This window comes from Artemia franciscana, chromosome 9 (genome assembly GCF_032884065.1).
Source record: "Artemia franciscana chromosome 9, ASM3288406v1, whole genome shotgun sequence".
In the NCBI taxonomy this organism is placed as follows: domain Eukaryota; kingdom Metazoa; phylum Arthropoda; class Branchiopoda; order Anostraca; family Artemiidae; genus Artemia; species Artemia franciscana.
The window spans coordinates 3837092-3856889 of record NC_088871.1 but is presented as its reverse complement, the minus strand read 5'-3'; the positions used below and the strand labels follow the sequence as shown (position 1 = coordinate 3856889).

General features: G+C 32.0%; 1 protein-coding gene across 4 annotated transcripts in view; it reads right to left on the bottom strand.

The window, feature by feature from the left end:
* LOC136030905 (LDLR chaperone boca-like) overlaps positions 1-19798 on the bottom strand; it is a 25925-nt gene extending 6127 nt beyond the window's left edge. Inside the window, exons 1-4 of one of the 4 annotated variants that reach the window (XM_065710001.1) lie at positions 19656-19798; positions 9882-10073; positions 7700-7780; positions 2059-2219 (exon numbers count right to left, since the gene is read on the bottom strand). In XM_065710001.1, the coding sequence (XP_065566073.1) occupies positions 2059-2219; positions 7700-7780; positions 9882-10025 (386 nt within the window). In that variant the 5' untranslated portion in view covers positions 10026-10073; positions 19656-19798. Of the gene's footprint in view, positions 1-2058; positions 2220-7699; positions 7781-9881; positions 10074-19599 lie in introns of all 4 variants that reach the window. The other 3 variants (XM_065710000.1, XM_065710002.1, XM_065710003.1) reach the window with 3 other exon arrangements.

Genomic DNA, 19798 nt, shown 5'->3' with positions numbered 1-19798 from the left:
CGCAATCTCACAAATCACGTAGTTAACGGGCAATCCAGTACAAACTGGAATTGAGCCTTGGAAGGGTCCAGATACATGTACTGTCTTAAGAACAACAGCACAGGGTTGCCAGATCGATTGCAGAATCGCCAGTTGCATTACTTTTCTACTGTACCTCGTATGCTAATAAGAACTAAGATTTTTTTCTAAAAATAAGTTTTGGGTGTTTGAATATAATTTAAATAATAACAAAAATCATTGCAACAACCAGCTCGCCTCCATGACTACACATCCAATAAAGATCCAAATCTTTTCTATTATCGACCCCATCCCCTAAAGGGTCAGACTTGCATGCGCCCATACCTATATTAGCATTGAGACTGGATCCAAAATTCAGCATAAATAGAATACATGAACTAATGTTTCTAAAAGGACCACGAGAAGAAAAATCTTTCGATGTCTTAGCAAGTAAGGAACAAAACATAACGAAGACATTAGAAGTCCATTATTATATGTATACATTAATCTACTGGTATATGTGTGCATTACTACATATGCATTTCCTTAGATATTACTACATGCAAAGGCTCACGAGAAGATTTATCAAAGATATATAAAGAAGTCCACTATGAGGATATTTAACGGCGATGGGATTAAGTAAAATGATTATCTTTTAATTCGATGCAGCGTTCATCCAACGAGGCTCCTGCTTCCAGATCACTCCGTCTTCAGACTAAAAGCTAAACCTCCTTCTTCATTCCAACCCAGGCAAGTCAATTGACATCCCTCCCCCCTCCCAAGCTCCCCTTTTAGGGACTTTTCATAAAAATCCTTTTTTTGGTATTTTCATTTAATAAAAAAAAAAAAAAAAAATTGCAGACTCAAGCCACCTTTGTAATATGATTAAAATTGTCCATCTCATCGCGCAGTTTTATTTTTTCTACTGCTGTTAAAATATGATTGCCTGATCTAATTGCCACCAAAAGATCTAAAAAATTTTTGAACATACATTATAATACAAATCTGACTCAAGATTGCATGCCTTTTTTCCCTCTCTTTTTTAGTTAGACTATTCAAAGGATTTAGCTGTTACATTTAGCAAGCACATGCCCAAGCCATTATTTCATAGCATACACACTGAGCAGACTCAAACTGCCTTATTCATATGGTTAACATTTGACGTCTCATCGCACAGTTTTATTTTTCCACTGTTTTTCAAATATTTAGCTTTTGCACACAATTCTAGTAGTGATGATTTGGTCACCGTCCAAAAGGGATTACACAGCATGTTTTGTGAAACTGCGGTTCAGGCTCGGGTTAATTCTTTTCTGGTGTTCTGAATTCATAGTTTCAACAATAATTTACAACAATAACACCAACAAAGTCTCTCTCCCCGAAACCTCTACTGCCACGAATGAATAAGGGAGAAACAAAAACTAAAAGAATATACCGAACAAAAATAGGAAAAAAAAACAAAAAGGAAAAACAAATCCAATCTCGCACCTAAAAAATCCCCAAAATCACAAGCTAGGCTAGGGAGTAACGCATGATTTCAAACCAAACCATAAAATTGAAAATATCCCTTAACAAATGACCAGACCCAATCCCAAACATAACCAACTGCTAGAGCGACCGAAAATTAATTTTGAATTATTTTTTTGTGAATACGATTAACTAGCATCTTCGGTGTATTAATTTATACACAATCATTATCAAATTGGGATAATGGAGGCAAATGACCAAGTTCATCAGAATTAAGCATCAAGTCATTAACACCCATATTTCTCATATTTTGCTCATTACCCATTACAGCCCCTCATATTTTATGATTATAATACCCATTAAAGCATTAGTTTATAAACTGTTGTGGGTTCACACTTAATTCGTATCAAATTGAAATAAATACATATTAAATTAAAATTTCAGGTTGGGAGGTACTATACACATATATATATATATATATATATATATATATATATATATATATATATATATATATATATATAGAAAAATAATTTTATAATAAAATATATTTAAAGAAGTTCAAGCAACTTGAACTAATTTTATTGCACTCTTTACCTTTCAGCTTGAATATGGCTATTCCACAAACCACTCTGCCAGAGTTTTGTAATTTCTTCTGTTTCTTCTCTAGTTGGTGATCCAGAAACTGTCACGAACGACATCAATGTCTGTCCCTTTTTGGTCAATTTTAAAACACTCTCAGGATCTGAAGCATCAATCTAAAGAGAAGAGTTTGTCTCAATGTACGTACTGAATACAACCTAATTTTTAACACCCTGGTATCTTCGTGCCTAAACAAAAAGGGCCTATCTATTTAAAAATTTTGAGAATCAATGGATATAAATTTGAAAATATTCACGAAAAAAATGGGCAGCTGAATATTGGGCTTTCATTTTAGTTTTTAGTTCGAAAACGAACATTTGTTTTGGAAAGTCTTTGAGCTAATGATACTGCAAAATTTACCTTTAATGACGGCTGGTCTTTCTTACCTCCTATGAAGAATTTACCTCCCCACACCTGAGCAGCAGATAAAAAAATAAAGTAGAAAAACTTTTATCACTTTCCAACTCCTTTTCGACAAAAAAAAAGTTTAAGATACTCGTCTCATTTCGGGTAAAAGTCTAGATATTGTAGGGAAAGTGCAGCGTAAATGACCAGAGGTCCGAATTTATTTGAAAAACAATTCAATTGAATTTATCGTCCGAAGTTTAACTCAAACACTTTATTTCGAAAACGCCCGAATCCTATCCAAGTCCTTGAAAAAAAATCGGCTTACGCTCTATCCTGCCATAATCCATTTTTTTAAATTTTAGATACCAGGGGTTTGTTACGAATTAATTCACTCGGATTGGTAATTCTAACAACTACTTCAAGCTGAAACTCAGACGACTCTGAAAAATTTAATCTAAGATGAACTTATCCAGGTTCTGGTTTTTACTAAAAAAAAAGGGTTGACCTTTGACCTGATATGTTTTTAAAAGTTCAAATCCGGATACATATTTTAAAAATCAATGAACCCAACTCTAATTCTTGAAAAATTACCTTTACAATTTCAATTTCATCAAACAGCAGCAGACAGGGCAGCGACCCCCAGTAACTTGGTTTTAGCAGATTTATCTCTCACTGTCTTGCGCGATTCTTGCGCAGAATATTTTTTCTGTCTAGTAAATTATTCCAGTGTTTTTATTTCAATCAAGTCCTTTTAGGTTTGAACAAGATTGAAATCGCTCCAAAGAGGAAATAATTTTTTGAAATTGTATACCTTTCAAAAGGGTGAAAATCAACTAGATACTTAGACAAAAAAAGGTAATTTATTAGGCAGCATTAATAGGTTTGCATTCTTTTAATCAAGCAAATTCCTGAGAATGCTTAGAAAAACGAAAGGCTGTCAAATGGATTCTAGAAAATTAGAACTGAAATAAAGTGTCTGGAAATTAATGCAAAATTAGAAATAAAATAATGACCTCAAAAAGTCTACAAAAGAGAAAAATAAAAAAACGTCTCATTTCTCAAGCCAGCATTCCCTGTATTTAGAATTTCTGACCCAACATTGAAACCATCAGCTAATTCAGTTACACAACCCTAATCACAACTAATCGCAAGCTTTTATAAGATATAAAATAAAACACAAGGAATAAAAAAAAAGAAAATCTATAGCATGAAAACGTATCTGGTTTGTAAGCTGAAATACTAATTTCTTAATAGCAGATTGTCAATAATGTCATTAATTAGTCATGTGTCATAATGTCGTAATTCCAAATGATGTCATAACGTCAATAGCAAAATGTCAATAATTCCAAAGTCAAAATTTAAGCTCAGTACATTTTCAGTTCTAGTCAAGCATAAATCGTCTTTGTTACGACCAAAGGTCGTATCTCAGGTTTTACACTCTTAAAATAATTGCCAAAACAGTATACTAAGTGGTTTTCAAAGGGAGAGCCAATTGGGTAATGCAGATTACGAGGATCAAAGTGCGAGTGAACATACATTGCAATGCTGCTCTTCCCTTTGAGAACAGCTCTGAGAACAGCTTGAAAGTATATATGACTTTCAGTCGAGAGAGCGAAGAACTTCCCTAGACGTTGACCAATGCCACACGAAATAAGCCCCAGGCATTTGTGGCGTATTTTGAACGGCCAGTGGAAGAAAAGGCATTTTTGATGGTTATGCATAAACAAATTAACACCATTTCTTGTTTTTACCATTACTTTTTGGCTAAAAACATCAGGTCTGTCTAGGATTTCTGATGTCAGTAGATGTAACCAGGACAAACTCTGAGGAGTGAAACTCCCCTGTGCCCCAGATATGAACAATTCTAACTTACAGAAATACGAGCTGTTCAATTATATAATGTCTGCGAAAGTAAATTTTTAAAGTTGGACCCCTCCTCCAATTTAGTCGGAACGAACAAAAATGAAAGTTTTGGTAAACCACTTGCGTACACTCTTTCTATGTTCTCTCCTTGTCTGTTTACCTCTACGTGACCCGACTTAAGATCCCAGAGATGATCTAAGCATATGGTGAAAGGCACTAAAATAAATAAAAATATTGCCGAAAGATTTGAATAGCAGGGTCACAATTAGAGTGTTTGCTCCGGGGAATTTATCTGATATTCAGCCAAAATTAGCTGTTCGGAAGTTATTCCATGACCAAAATTGACGAACACCCAACTTCTGTGCCATCGATGGCAACGCGACAAAAAAAATGCACATCACAACAATCTAAAGCAGAACCTGTCAATAGCCACAATTTATTATCGTATGATAATAAAATAAAAAGACAAGTTTTTTCAACTGACAGTAAGGAGCAACATTAAAACTTAAAACAACAGAAATTATTACGTATGTGAAGGAGTTCACCCCCTAGTCAATACCTCGTTCTTTACGCTAAAGTTTGAATTTTGTTCCAATTTTTTAAGAATCACTCCTGAATCATAAACACCGTTTAATTAGAATAAATAGCTTTTTTTGAAAGTTCTAAAAAAAATTTGCGTAAAGAACGAGGTATTGACGAGGGGGCTAATTCCCTCATCAACGTAATAGTTTCTGTTTGTTTTAAGTTTTAATGTTGCTCCTTACTTTCAGTTGAAAAAACTTGTTTTTTTTAATATTTAATTTCTTTAATATTTATTTTTTTAATATTTAATATTTAATTAAAAACCTCGAAAAGATCCTCCCATGTAACTCAATCCCCTACCTCCCCCCCAAAGAAAAAATACCCCCTGAAATCGTCTGTATATTTCCCAATAATCAATACTATATGTAAACAATGGGCAAAGTTCATAACTTGCAACCCTCCCCCCGTGACTGTGGGGGAATAAATCATCCTTAAAGACATAGTTATTAGATTTTTCGGCTACAATAAACAAAATGGCTATCTCAAATTTTGATCGGGTGACTTTGGGAAAAAAAGAGCGTGAGAGGGGGCCTAGTTGACCTCCAATTTTTTAGGTCACTTAAAAAGGGCACTAAAACTTCTAATTCCCCTTCAAGTGAGTCCTTTCACGATATTCTAGAACCACTGGGTCGATGCGAACATCCCTGGAAAAAAAAAACAACTAAGAAATAAACACGTGTCCGTGATCTTTCTTCTAGCAAATAATACAAAATTCCACGTTTTGCAGATAGGAGCTTAAAAACCTATACAGTAGGGTCCTCTGATACGCTGAATCTAATGGTGTGATTTTCACTTAGATTCTGTGACTTTTAGGGGGTTGTTTCCCCCTTTTTTCAAATTGTTTCAGGCTCGTAACTTTTGATGGGTAAGACTGAACTTGATGAAACTTATATATTTGAAATCAGCATAATTTCCAATTCTGTTAATGTATGATTGGTACATAAGTTCGGTTTTTTAGAGTTTTGGTTACTATTGAGCCGGGTCGCTTCTTACTTACAGTTCGTTACCACGAACTGTTTGATACACTTTATCAAGCAGCTTGACTCGTGAAAGTTCTCGTGAAAATTCTGCTATGAATAGGGATGTCGAAAAGAAGTGACCTAATTAACACATTAACCTTCAGAGTAAACTGCAGGCATAGAGCCTTGATTAGCTTAGAGCTCCAAGTTTATTATATTCTAGGACTGAAAATTAAAGCTAGATAAGGAAAAGAAAACTATGAAGTCCATCAGAACGAAAATAATTACGAAGATGATGGTAAGCAAAACCACCTGTGAAAAAATTGTTCCCAGTGAAAAAAGCGTCGATATGGACTCGTTTTTAGAAGAAAAGGAAGACATGTCGAATCAAGAAATGTGACTAGCAAGACACAGGTCCACCAGAGAACACAGAGTTAAAATCATGGCAAAAAAATGGCCATTGATATACCCAAATGGTAGGCTTGATGGACCAAGTGTTGTTCCAAAGTTGAGAGACCAAAGTTGTTCCAAGCGAAAAAAGCGTCGATATGGACTCGCTTAAGAAGAGAAGGAAGACATGTCGAATCAAGCAATGCAACTAGCAACACACAGGTCTACCAGAGAATACGGAGTTAAAATCATGGCAAAAAAACGGCCATTGATATACCCAAATGGTAGGCTTGATGGACCAAGTGTTGTTCCAAAGTTGAGAGACCAAAGTTGTTCCAAGCGAAAAAAGCGTCGATATGGACTCGCTTAAGAAGAGAAGGAAGACACGTCGAATCAAGCAATGCAACTAGCAACACACAGGTCTACCAGAGAATACGGAGTTAAAATCATGGCAAAAAAACGGCCATTGATATACCCAAATGGTAGGCTTGATGGACCAAGTGTTGTTCCAAAGTTGAGAGACCAAAGTTGTTCCAAGCGAAAAAAGCGTCGATATGGACTCGCTTAAGAAGAGAAGGAAGACACGTCGAATCAAGCAATGCAACTAGCAACACACAGGTCTACCAGAGAATACGGAGTTAAAATCATGGCAAAAAAACGGCCATTGATATACCCAAATGGTAGGCTTGATGAACCAAGTGTTGTTCCAAAGTTGAGAGACCAAAGTTGTTCCAAGCGAAAAAAGCGTCGATATGGACTCGTTTTTAGACGAGAAGGAAGAAGTGTCGAATCAAACAATGCATCTAGCAACACACAGGTCTACCAGAGAATAATGAGTTAAAATCATGGCAAAAAAAAACTCAAGTACAGCTTTAAAGACAATGTGCTGCTATAGTGCCAAACTGGGTGTTCTCAGTGGAAATGTTCACACAATCATATATAATTTTTAAAGTGGATATTTCTTATCTAACGAAAAGAAATAAATCTCTTGATGGTTTTTGCTACAATCTTAGCCTCAAGATACGGTATTTGCACTGAAATCGTGCGAAATCGTATTTTTATTGATCCTCTTATCGATAAATGATAAGCCTTGTACTTATTGAAATAATCGCCTATACGACTGAGACATTTGTCAAATCTGTGAACAATATGTTCAAGAGCTAGTGGTAAATCTTTATGTAAATTGTATAACTTTCTTGGATATTGTAAATCAACTTCGTGGCAAAAGTTGTGTTGCTAGTTGCAAGCAATGCAACTAGCAACACACAGGTCTACCAGAGAATACGGAGTTAAAATCATGGCATAAAAAAATGGCCATTGATATACCCAAATGGTAGGCTTGAGGGACCAAGCTGGTATTCTAGAGGTCTTCGTTTCAAATTCCGATGACGACAGACTTTTCAGAGTTAATATATTATTATGTTGTAGCATAATAGAACGAATGTTGAACTTACCTTACTAAAATCAATTCCTGCTGAGGGAGGTTTTCGCTTGTATTCTGGCAATTCATCTTCAGGTAAAGGCTCATCATCTTCCTGGAATACAAATTACAAAGATAAAAAACCAAAAAAAAAAAAAAAACAATTCGCTTTGAGCCGTATTATTTTATTTTTATTTACTTAGTTACAAAATATTTCACAACCCAAAATATTTTTTGGTCTACCTTTTGCTACCAACGCTTCCAAAAAGAAATTCATTCAATATTGAACTTTATATAACTTCATTAAAATCATGATACCCTACCCCAAATTTCGATCCTTATTCTTTTTTTTTACTGGTTGCTTTGCTTTTCAACCCGAACGACAAGCTTTTCAACTGGTTGCTACGCTTTTTACTGCCAGGCTTTTCAACCAGACACTTAGAATAACGTAAAGGACTTCAGTTTATATATATATATATATATATATATATATATATATATATATATATATATATATATATATATATATATATATATATATATATATATATATATATATATATATATATATATATATATATATATATATATATATATACATATATATGTTATTTTTAAAGGAAAACTGAACTGCAACTATTTGTGTGATAATTTTTTCCTTAGCCTAAGCAACGTTTTATCTTTTGTATTTTCTGCCAGTATTTACAGTTTCTGCTTTTTTGTTTACATATTTCAGCTGAAGCAACGCTGAATTTTGCCTGGCCGCGCCTGTGCAGTTTTGTCCTTTTTTTATTGGATATTCGTTTTTTCTTAAATGAGTATTTTGTTTTAAATTTGTTGCTTGTCAAGAAAAACTCAATTCCAGTTAGAATAAAAAAAAATTAAAAATTTCACCTTTTCTCCCTTTCTTTAGTTAAGGCAGATCTTAATCTGAATCTGCAAAGCCTTATAATTTGCGAAGGAAAAACCCGTACAACTTCCACCTATAATTAATATTGTTAACAAAACCCTTTTTTATTGATTGAATTCCCTTGATATACTTGCAAAGATAGACCTATATGTACAACTATAAAGTAAGGAAATACATAAAAAATGACTACATCGTTTGGGCTGCTGAATTTTACAAAATTTATTTACTTTAACAGAATTTACTGAGTTAAACGCCCTATACTGAAGCGCACAAAAAACAACTGAAAATCGGTAGTTACTAACCTCAAACAAATATGAGCCAGTTTTTATTCTTTTTAATTTTTATTTTATTGTTCTAACAGAAAAAACCTGTACTACTCACGCCTAAATTTAATAATTTAATTACACTTCAAATACGGATGGGATATTTATGGTTTTAATATATTAAAACCCTGATTTTAGAATATTGGTCACTTTACTATTAATTTCCAACAGAGAGGTCTGGGAAGGTGAAATCCATTTCAGAATTTTTTAGAATTCGTATGGAATGATGTAAATCAACAAAGAAATGAAAAACAATATAAAGGAATGGAGACCGAAGAACGGGTTTTTTGAAGGCCATAGATAATACTGGATAAACAAGACAAATATTTTGGGATTATGACGGCTTCCCTTCTTTAGCGCTGTGACAAGGTTACAAGGAAACCCATTCACATTTTTTTTTTTACGAAAATGCGAACAAAACCAACAAGATAAAAACAAACAATCTTTTTGTTTAATATTGCTTGATACGTACTGTTTGATACATATAGTTTGATACAATCCGATGTTGCTTGGTAATTGTTTTTTGATAAAAATAATTATTTTTGAATCCGCAAATACTCGGATAAAACCGTAATGTATAACATCCCTCTTCCACAATTATTGTTATTCCCAAGTTTAAACTGTGGGAGTGTATTACTTATTTGGGGGGGGGGGAGAGCTAAATTCCTCAAAACAATAGAAGTAAGCAAACAGCTCAAAAATTAGGAGAGAAAATCGTAGAAATCGTGGTTTTTTCGGCTGTACTGTGTCATCCTCCACAGCGGCACCAATTCACGAAATGAAGGAGAGAACTTCAATTTTTTAAATGATAATACAAAAAAATGTATTTTACAAAACCTTGAAAAGGGCAAATTTGCATTTTTTTTTTTCTTCTAATGAAAATATCAGAAAAGGTACTTTCTTAAATCTAGGGGGCAATTGCCCTCACACACTATTTAGCAAACTTCTACTCTGCCTATGTGCCTAGTGAGATTTTTACATACCTCCCACTGCTCATACAGTCTCTCCAAATCAGCATCTGTATAATCTCTCAAATCCTTTTTTGCCCATGACGGCTTCTCTTCAGACTTCGTACACTTTACTAACAGTATACATTGCAATAAACATAATATAATAAGGTACTTCATCCTGTCAAGCCCCTGCACAGTGGGATACTCAATCAATCCTTAGGTCACCTAAAAATAGTTTATTTTAAAGTTTTTCTTGTAGACTTATTGCTGATAACTGGATAGGCCTCAGTTACTTTACTTATATTATAATTAATTTATCTTTGCGAACAACCAAAAATTATGGGAACCATGGGGATAGACGTAAGTGCATAACAATACGTAAGTCCATAGGTAATTGCATAAACATTCTGCTAGAGAAAGAAAACAAGGGCGCCAATGAGAGAATAATTGTGCCTTAGCTTGGACTAATATTTCATATTACTCGTTTTCAAGTTCTCTTTTAAGTCAACATGGAAAAAAACTTGAAATTTAAGTAAGTAATATATATATTATTAAAAAACAAAATATTTGTGATTTAGTTTCGGACTAATATTTAATGTTTCTCTTTTTCAGGTTCTTTTTTAAGTCAAAATGGAGTAAGAAACTTTAACTCTAGGTAAAAAAAAATTTCAAAAATAATTGAAATTAACTAAATGTTTAATTAAATCACTAATATTTGATATTTCTATTTTCCAGGTTCTCTTTTGAGTCCCCATACAGGAAGAAACTTCAATTTCAATTAAGTACTTTATAAGATATCAAAAGCATATAATGATTGTGCTTTAGCTTGGACTAGTATTTGATATTATCAGATATTAGAAGAAGAAACTTCAATTTCAAGTAAGTAATTTATATATTATTAAAAGAACAAAATATTTGTGCTTTAGCTTGGGACTAATATTTGATATTTCTCTTTTTCATGTTTTTCTTTTGAGTCAAAATTGAAAGAGAAACTTGAATTTCAAGTAAGTACTTTATAAGATATCAAAAGCATATAATGATTGTGCTTTAGCTTGGACTAGTATTTGATATTATCAGATATTAGAAGAAGAAACTTCAATTTCAAGTATGTAATTTATATATTATTAAAAGAACAAGATATTTGTGCTTTAGTTTGGGACTAATATTTGATATTTCTCTTTTTCATGTTTTTCTTTTGAGTCAAAATTGAAAGAGAAACTTCAATTTCAAGTAAGTAATTTAATTGTTATTAAAAAACAAATAATCGTGTTTTAGTTTAGGACTAATCTTTCATATTTTTATTTTTCAGGTTCTATTTTAAGTCAATATGGAGGAAAAAATTTAATTCAAGGTGAAACATTTAAAAATTATCTTAAAAAAATCAAGTTTTAATATTTACCTAATATTTGATATTTATAATTTTCAGGTTTTCTTTTGAGACAACATAGAACTAGGAATTTCAATTTCAAGTAAGCAATTTATACTTCATTAAAAGAACATAATAATTGTGTTTTAGTTTGAGATTAATATTTGATATTTCTCTTTCAGGTTATCTTTAAGTCAAAATGGAGGAAGAAACTTTAATTCCAGGTAAAAATCATTACAGCTATTTTTAATAAATACATATTTTAGAATATAACTAATATATAAAATTCCTCTTTTTCAGGTTTTCAGGAGTCAACATGGAGGAAGAACTTCAATTTCAAGTGACAAACTTATACATTATTAAAAGAACAAAATTATTGTCCTATAGTTTGGAACTAATATTTGATATTTCCCTTTTTCAGGTTCTCTTTTCAGTCAAAATGGAGGAAGAAACTTTAGTCCAAGGTAAAAATTTAAAAAACCATTTCAAAAAAACAATGTCTTTTCCCAGTTCTTTACTGAGTCAATGTAGAGGAAGACACTTTCAATTTTAAGTGATTAATCTATAAATTGTTAAAAAAAAATAATTGTGCTTTAGCTGTGGACTAATATTTGATATTTCTCTTTTTTGGGTTCTCCTTTAAGTCAAACTGGAGGAAGAAACTTTAATTCTAGGTAAAAACTTTAAAATTATTGAAAAAACTGTATGTTTTAGTATATAGCTAATATTTGATATTTCTCCTTTTCAAGTTCTCTTTTGAGTCCAAAAACAGGACGAAACTTCAATTTCAAGTAAGTAATTTATACATTATTAAAAGAATAAAATATTTGTTCTTTACCTTGGACTACTATGTGATATTCCTCTTTTACAGGTTCTCTTTTAACTCGAAATGGAGGAAATAACTTTCATTACAGGTAAAATATTTAAAAAACTATTTGATAAAACTGCATGTTTTACTACATAGCTTATGTTTGATATTTCTCTTTTCTGGTTCTTTTTTTTTAGTCCAAGTGAAAGAAGAAACTTAAATTTCAAGTAAGTAATTTATACATTATTAAAAGAATAAAATAATTTTGCTTTAGCTTGGACTAATATTTGAAATTTCTCTTTTCAGCTTTTATTTTACTTTACAGAATGTATTTGGTTCTATTTTAACTCAATATGAAGGAAGAAACTTCAATTTCAAGTACGTAATTTATACATCAATAGAAAAACAAAATAATGTTGCTTTAGCTTGGGACTAATATTTGATATTTGTATTTTTCAGGTTCTATTTTAAAGTCAATATTTTAAGTCAACTATTTTAAGTCAATTTCTGTTTTCAGGTTCTCGTTTGAGTCCAAGAGCAGGAACGAACTAAGATGTAAGTAATTTATAGATTATTAAAAGAATAAAATGATTGTGCTTTAGCTTGGACTAATATTTAATATTTCTCTTTTCAAGTTTTATTTCAAGTCAATATGGGGGAAGAAACTTCAATTTCAAATAAGCAATTTAAACATTATTAAAAGAACAAAACAATCGTGCTTTACCTTGTGACTATTATTTGACATTTCTTTTTCAGGTTCTCTTTTAAGTCAAAATGGAGGAAGAAACTTCAATTTCAGGTGGAAATTTTAAAAACAATTTTAAAAAACTACATGTTTTAATAAATAGGCTAACTAATAGTTGATATTTCTAATTTTCAGGTTTTCTTTTGAGTCAACATTGAGGAAGACATTTCAGTTTCAAGTAAGTAATTTATACATTACGAAAAAAAATGATAGTACTTTAGCCTAGGACTTATATTCAATGTTTCTCTCTTTCTTGTTCTCTTTTTGAATCAATATGAAGGTTGAAACTTCAATTTCAAGAAAGTAATTTATAAATTATTTAAATAAAAAAGTAATTTACAAATTATTTAAAGAAAACACAATTGTACTTTAGCTTACAACTAATTTTTGATATTTATCTTTTTAGGTCTCTCTTTTGAATCAACATAAAGAGAGGAACTTCAATTTAAAGTAAGTAATTTATAAATTATCTAAGAAAAAAATGGTTTAGGACTAATGTTTGATATTACTCCTTTCCAGGTTCTTTTTTGAGTCAACATGAGGAAGAAACTTCAATTTCAAATAAGTAATTTCTAATGTTATCTATATATATAAAAATAAGTTGTCTGTGTGCGTGTGTGTCTGTCGAGTGACGTCATGTTTGTGTGTCGACTGACGTCATGTTTTCGACTGACGAAATTACAGACCGGGACATCGGGACACAAATGACGACCGGGACACCGGCACATGGGGAATATAAATGACGACACTCAAAAAGAAAGCGACCGGGACACAAGGAATGTTCGATTTGCAATCACCATCAACAAAGCACCAGGACACAAATGACGACCGGGACACAGGGAGTATAAATGACGACCAGGACATAAGTAAAAAAAAACTAAAAAAAGGTAAAAATTACAAAAAAAATAAAAAGAAAAAAAAACTAAAAACTAATAAAAAACTAAAAAAGCTAAAAAACTAAAAAAATAAAAAAGAAAAAAAATAAAAAAGGAAAAAATGAAAAATAAAGGAGAAAAACAAAACTAAAAAAACGAATGTATATACAGACCGGGACACCGGGATACAAATGACGACCAGGACACAAAGAATATAAATGACAACCGGGACACAGGGACACAACTACAACAGGGACGCCGGGGGGCACAGGGGGATACATAAATGACGACGGGGACACAGGGAATGTTCGATTAGCAATCACCATCAACAAAGCTCAAGGGCAATCATTAGAATCATGAGGTATAACTAAAAAAACTAAAAAAAGGTAAAAAACTAAAAACTAAAAAAAAGACCAATTCAAAAACGAATGTATATACAGACCGGGACACCGGGACACAAATGACGACCGGGACACAGGGAATATAAATGACGACCGGGACACAGGGACACAACTACAAAGGGGACGCCGGGGGGCACAGGGGGATATATAAATGACGACGGTGACACAGGGAATGGTCGATTAGCAATCACCATCAACAAAGCTCAAGGGCAATCATTAGAATCATAAGGTATAGATCTGAATACAGATTGTTTTCCCATGGACCATTATATGTTGCATGTTCAAGAGTCGGTAAACCTGACAATCTATTTATGTGCACAGACAATGGGACAGCAAAGAATGTTGTATATTCGCAAGTTTTACGTAGTTAAAAACATATATATATATATATATATATATATATATATATATATATATATATATATATATATATATATATATATATATATATATATATATATATATATATATATATATATATATATATATATATATATATATATATATATATTCACAGGTGGGACATAGGGACACAACTACAATGGCGCGTAACTAATATGGCGCGTAACGACTTACGCGCGCGGGGGGGCACGAAGCGCCCCACCAACTAGGTGTTGGGGTGGCGCGAAGCGCCACCCCAATAGCTAGTATATATATGTATATATATATATACATATATATATATATATATATATATATATATATATATATAAACGCTTGGATCAGCACTAATAGTTGATATATTTCTTTTCCAAGTTCTCTTTAGAGGCATCAAGGAGGAATAAACTTCATTTTCAAGCAGGTAGCTTACAGATTACTTAAGAAAAAACAATTTTTCTTCAGCTTATGACAAATACTTGCTAATATTTGATGTTTCTCTTTTCAGGTTCTCTTTCAAACAGTTTGTGGTAACAAACTGTGAATAAGGAGCAACTCAGCTTACTAGTAACCAAAACTCTAAAAGCAGAACTTTAATATCAATCAATTCTGCAAAAGAATCAGCTGATTATGCTGATTCCAAATACATAATAGTATTTAGTTTTAGTGTTACCCATCAATAGTTACAAGTCTGAAAAAATTCGCCTGATTTTTGAAATAACGGGGTACCCCCCCCCCCCTAAAATTAAAAGAATCTTAATAAAAATCACACCACCAGATTCAGTGTACCAGAAAACTCTACTGTAAAAGTTTCAAGCTCCTATGTGCAATTTTGCTATTTTTGCCATAAGATAGATCTTTTTCCCCCAGGGATTATTGTATCAAAATAATGGTCCCAGAATATAGAGAAAGGGTGCATTCAAGCGAAAACCAAAAGTTCTCGTGCCCTTTTTAAGTAACCAAAAAGATTGGAGGGTAACTGAGCCCCTCCCATGCCTTTTTCCCCAAAAACTATCTGATTACTATACAAAATTGTTTTAGTTGTATTACATTCTCTTTGCCAAATATTTCACGTGAAATGTTCCAGGAGTTTTTTTTCCACGTTATTGATTTCTGGAAAATAATTTCCATGAAAGGAAACATTTCTAGAGTGATCAAGAAACTGATTAGAGATTAAAGTCTTACTCAAATGAAAGAGTGCTAACAAGAATTTCTCAGGCTGAATTGTCTGCAAACAATGTTACAGGGGAGGGATTTTCACCAAGGATGGAACTGTCTGGAGGGAATTTGATGGAGACCTGTCCTCCCCTCAATGCTTTGCTCTTTATGCAAAAGTTTTCCTTGTTTTAAGAATTAGAGTTGTGAAATAGAGTCAAACTTTAGCATAAGGAGCGAGGCATTGAAGAGGGGACAGCCCTTTTCATGTATGGAATAATTTTTGTTTGTTCTCAGTTTTAATCCCAGTCCTTACTTTCAGTTAATTTTTTTTTATTTGAGTTAAAACGAGATAGAAAACTCAATTTTAAGTAAGCAATTTAAATTATTTAAAGAAAAATAATTGTGCTTTAACTTATATTTAATATGACTCTTTGTCAGGTTATCTTTTGAGCTAACATGGAGAAAGAAACTTTAACTTAAAGTAAGAGATTTATAAATCATTTAGAACATCAAAACTACAGTGCTTTAGCTTAAGAATAATATTTTGCATTTCTCTTTTCAGGTTCTCTTTTGAGTCAATATGGAGGAAAATACTTCAATTCAAGTAAATATTAATAAAATATTAAAAAAAAATGCTTCAGCATAGAACTAATATTCAATATTTCTCTTTTGAGTCAATATTGAGGAAGAAACTTCAATTTCAAAGAAGTAATTTATAAATTATTTAAACAAAAAACAACCTAAGGTGCTTTTGCTTAGGAATATTATTTGATACTTCTCTTTTTCTGGCTCTCTTTTGAGTCAACATTAAGGAAGAATCTCAATTTCAAACAAGTAATTTATAAATTATTTGAAGAAAAAACAACCTAAGGTGCTTTTGCTTAGGAATATTATTTGATACTTCTCTTTTTCTGGCTCTCTTTTGAGTCAACATTAAGGAAGAATCTCAATTTCAAACAAGTAATTTATAAATTATTTGAAAAAAAAACACAAATTATTGAAAACTGCAATAATGTCTCGGCTTAAGACTCTAATTTGAAATGTCTCTTTCAGGTTCTCTTAGAGGCAACATGGAGGAATAAACTCAGTTTCAAGTAAGTAATTTGTAAATTATTTTAAAAAAAATCAAAAATGGGATTTATAAGGTCAAATGAAAATACTGAAAAAACAAAGCACATCTTTCAAGAAGACCATTGCCTCTCTTTTTCAGCAAGAACAAAACAATTTTTCAAGGAAAATACCAAAAAGACAAAGAAAACCAAAACAATGTGGAAAGTCAATATGAAAAAAAAGTACAACCAAAATTAAAAGATGAATAAAATCCAATAGAAGCCAAAGTTAGAAGAATTAAAACCAAATATTCAATAGCCAGCACCAAGTCACTTACCAGTATCCAAAATTGGTACAAAATCCAAAAACTTTTGAACAGTACAAAAGGGATAATAGCAAATAATACTAGTTACTTCACAGAGGAAGGAAGTTCAGTTTCAAGTAAGTTTTACTTGAAAACCATTTAATTATTTTAGAAAATTGTTAACTTTAGCATATTAATTAATCTATAAAATTTAGACCATCAGGGGGAAGGGGTGGTGTGAATTGTCAGAAATGAAAGAGTGTTAGCATATTTGAATAGAGTATAAAATAAGGAATGTAATGGCACTTCTTTTATTCTGTGAAAGTGCTCTCTTCTGAGGATTATCTAATCAATAATACTACAAGCATTGATTGCTTGTCTACACTGGATTTAGGCTTGGTCATTTTGTAGGTCTAATTTAGAACAATATATTTTTCTAAGACTAATTCAGAAATTTTCTTATTTTGTGGGTTTGTGCTTTCTCTGCTTAGGCCTATTTTGGTAAAGGTCTAGAAAAGCAGCTCTTCTAAAAGAGACATTTTAGAACAAAAGATAAATATGAAGCAAATTGTTTTTTTTTATTTATTTTTAATTACAATTTCATTTATAAAAGTTATATAATTCTCAAACATGATTAAGTTGTATAAATAAACTCAAAACAATTTTGCCCTGTTTTCTCCTTTTTCTGTTATGCTGCTTAAAAACTGCCATTTTGCCTAGATGTTGAAAATATCAAAGCCAACAGAGGAAACATGGCAGATGGAAAAACAGAGAAATTGTTTTGAATTCTTTTTATCCCAACTTACTTGTGACAAATCAATGCTTGGAGATAATATAACTTAAAAAAATAGATTTTCAAACAAATAGTAAGTTTGAAAGCAATGTTTTAACTTTTCTTATACCCAAAAACTATAGAAAGAAATTCTCATTTTCATGAGTCCAAAAAGGGCTTAAAATTGAATTTGCAGCAAAGCAAAAATTATATTCAGAAAGAGAATAAAAACAGGCACCTGGTAGTATGTAGTATTATTACTAGTAGGTAGTATTATTTGTAGGTCAGAAACTTGACTGCTCTATATTTACTGAACAAAAAGAGGGACATTTATAGATTGCTAATTTTATGTTTACTTTTATGGTTTAGCTTGCACTTTGACATTTTATCCCCAGCCCCCTCTAATGGTCTCATATATTCCAATGCAATGAAAAAAACATAACAATTGATTAAAAATGATGTGAAAATAGACAAAAATGAAAAAGAAAACAATGAAATAGGATTTGGTGATAATTGCTGCATTTGGAATTCTATCATTTTTATTGACTAGTTTTTATATTGTCTAAGGATATATAAGACCACTGGGGGAGGTCAGGGTACAAATTGTCAAAAACACAAGCAGAACCATAAAAAATAATATAAATTAACAATCTAAAAATGTATCTTTTTTTTTGTTAATGCACACCTTCTTCTGGACACCTGCTTTGCTAGGCCTTTACCCCTATTCCTAATCAACAGTTATGGCAGTTTTGGACCAAAACATTAGAATTATACTTATAGGTTACATTGATGGTTTTATGTAGCTAATCTTTCAGACTAAATTACTTTCCCTTCAGACCAAAGTGATAAAAAACTCTGTAAAAAATCTTATCTTCTTTTTAATGTTGCTACTTTTAGCACTTGGTAGATAAATTAGAAATTTTCAACATGATAGACAAAAATAGTTCTGACAATGATGTTTTAGTTATTGGGTCAGCACCACTTACTTCTGAGCAAAATAAAATGCCAATTGTATTCAGAAACAATAAGAAGCAGTAGGCATATCCAATGCTAGGGAACAATAAAAGAGAGAAACCAGGGCAGTTAAACTTGTTTAATGAACTTCTCCTGGCTGACAACAATGAAAATCTCATGAATTTTACATATTTTACTAGAAATGAAGTTTCTGATTTGCTAAGTTAAGTGCAAGTAAAAGCAACAAAGAAAAATACAAATTATAGAAAAGGCATTCCCCTGAGACTTGCCTAGCCTTTATTTTGTGTTTAGCAACAGGAAACAGCATGACAACTTTGCACTACAAGTTCAGAGCTGGAATTTGTACAGTCCAAGAAATTTTGAAGGAGACTGCACAGGCCATTTTTGACATTCTTTCTCCCAATTTTCTTGCTACTCTATCTGATGAAGACTTTAAAAGTTACTCCAGCACAGATTTTTAACCAATGGAAAATGCCAAATTGCATAGATACTAAAGATAGTAAACACCACATGTTTTTAAAGATCATCAAAGGTCAGGACCCTGTAGAGGGAGTGGAGGTAGGTACTTCAAATACCTTCCCATGACATATTTTAGCCTTTAGACCTATCCCTGAAAGTTTTATTTTCCTAATCTAACCCCTTTCCAAGATAGGCAAAAGTCCCTAAATTAGAATTTTACTGAATATGCCAAAGTAGGACAGATCTTAATCAAAATTTACTCTGATTTGTTTCTATGTTTCTGTTGACATAAAGTTGAGCAAATTTCAACTCTGTCTCATATGTAATTTTCTTAGCCTGTGTGAAGGGAAACATAGGCCACATTTTTGTTCCAAAAAGTTATTACTCTGTAATGCCAAGTAAAGCTGATCTGTGAAAAAAATATAGAGAAAATTAGTAGATTTCTATAGACTATGCCTACAGGAAAAACCTATGCTTATATACGGCGTAACCAGAGGAGGAAAAATGTAGGCTAACACTGCAATTTTCGTCCAGTTGGAAAAGAGAGCAGCCTATGCAGTCCAAAGAAGATGATGACTGATACCGATCGTTGTCGGATAAACAACCTTACTCCAAATTTTTAAATATTGATGCGTCAGCTGATGAAAAGAGTTAACTGT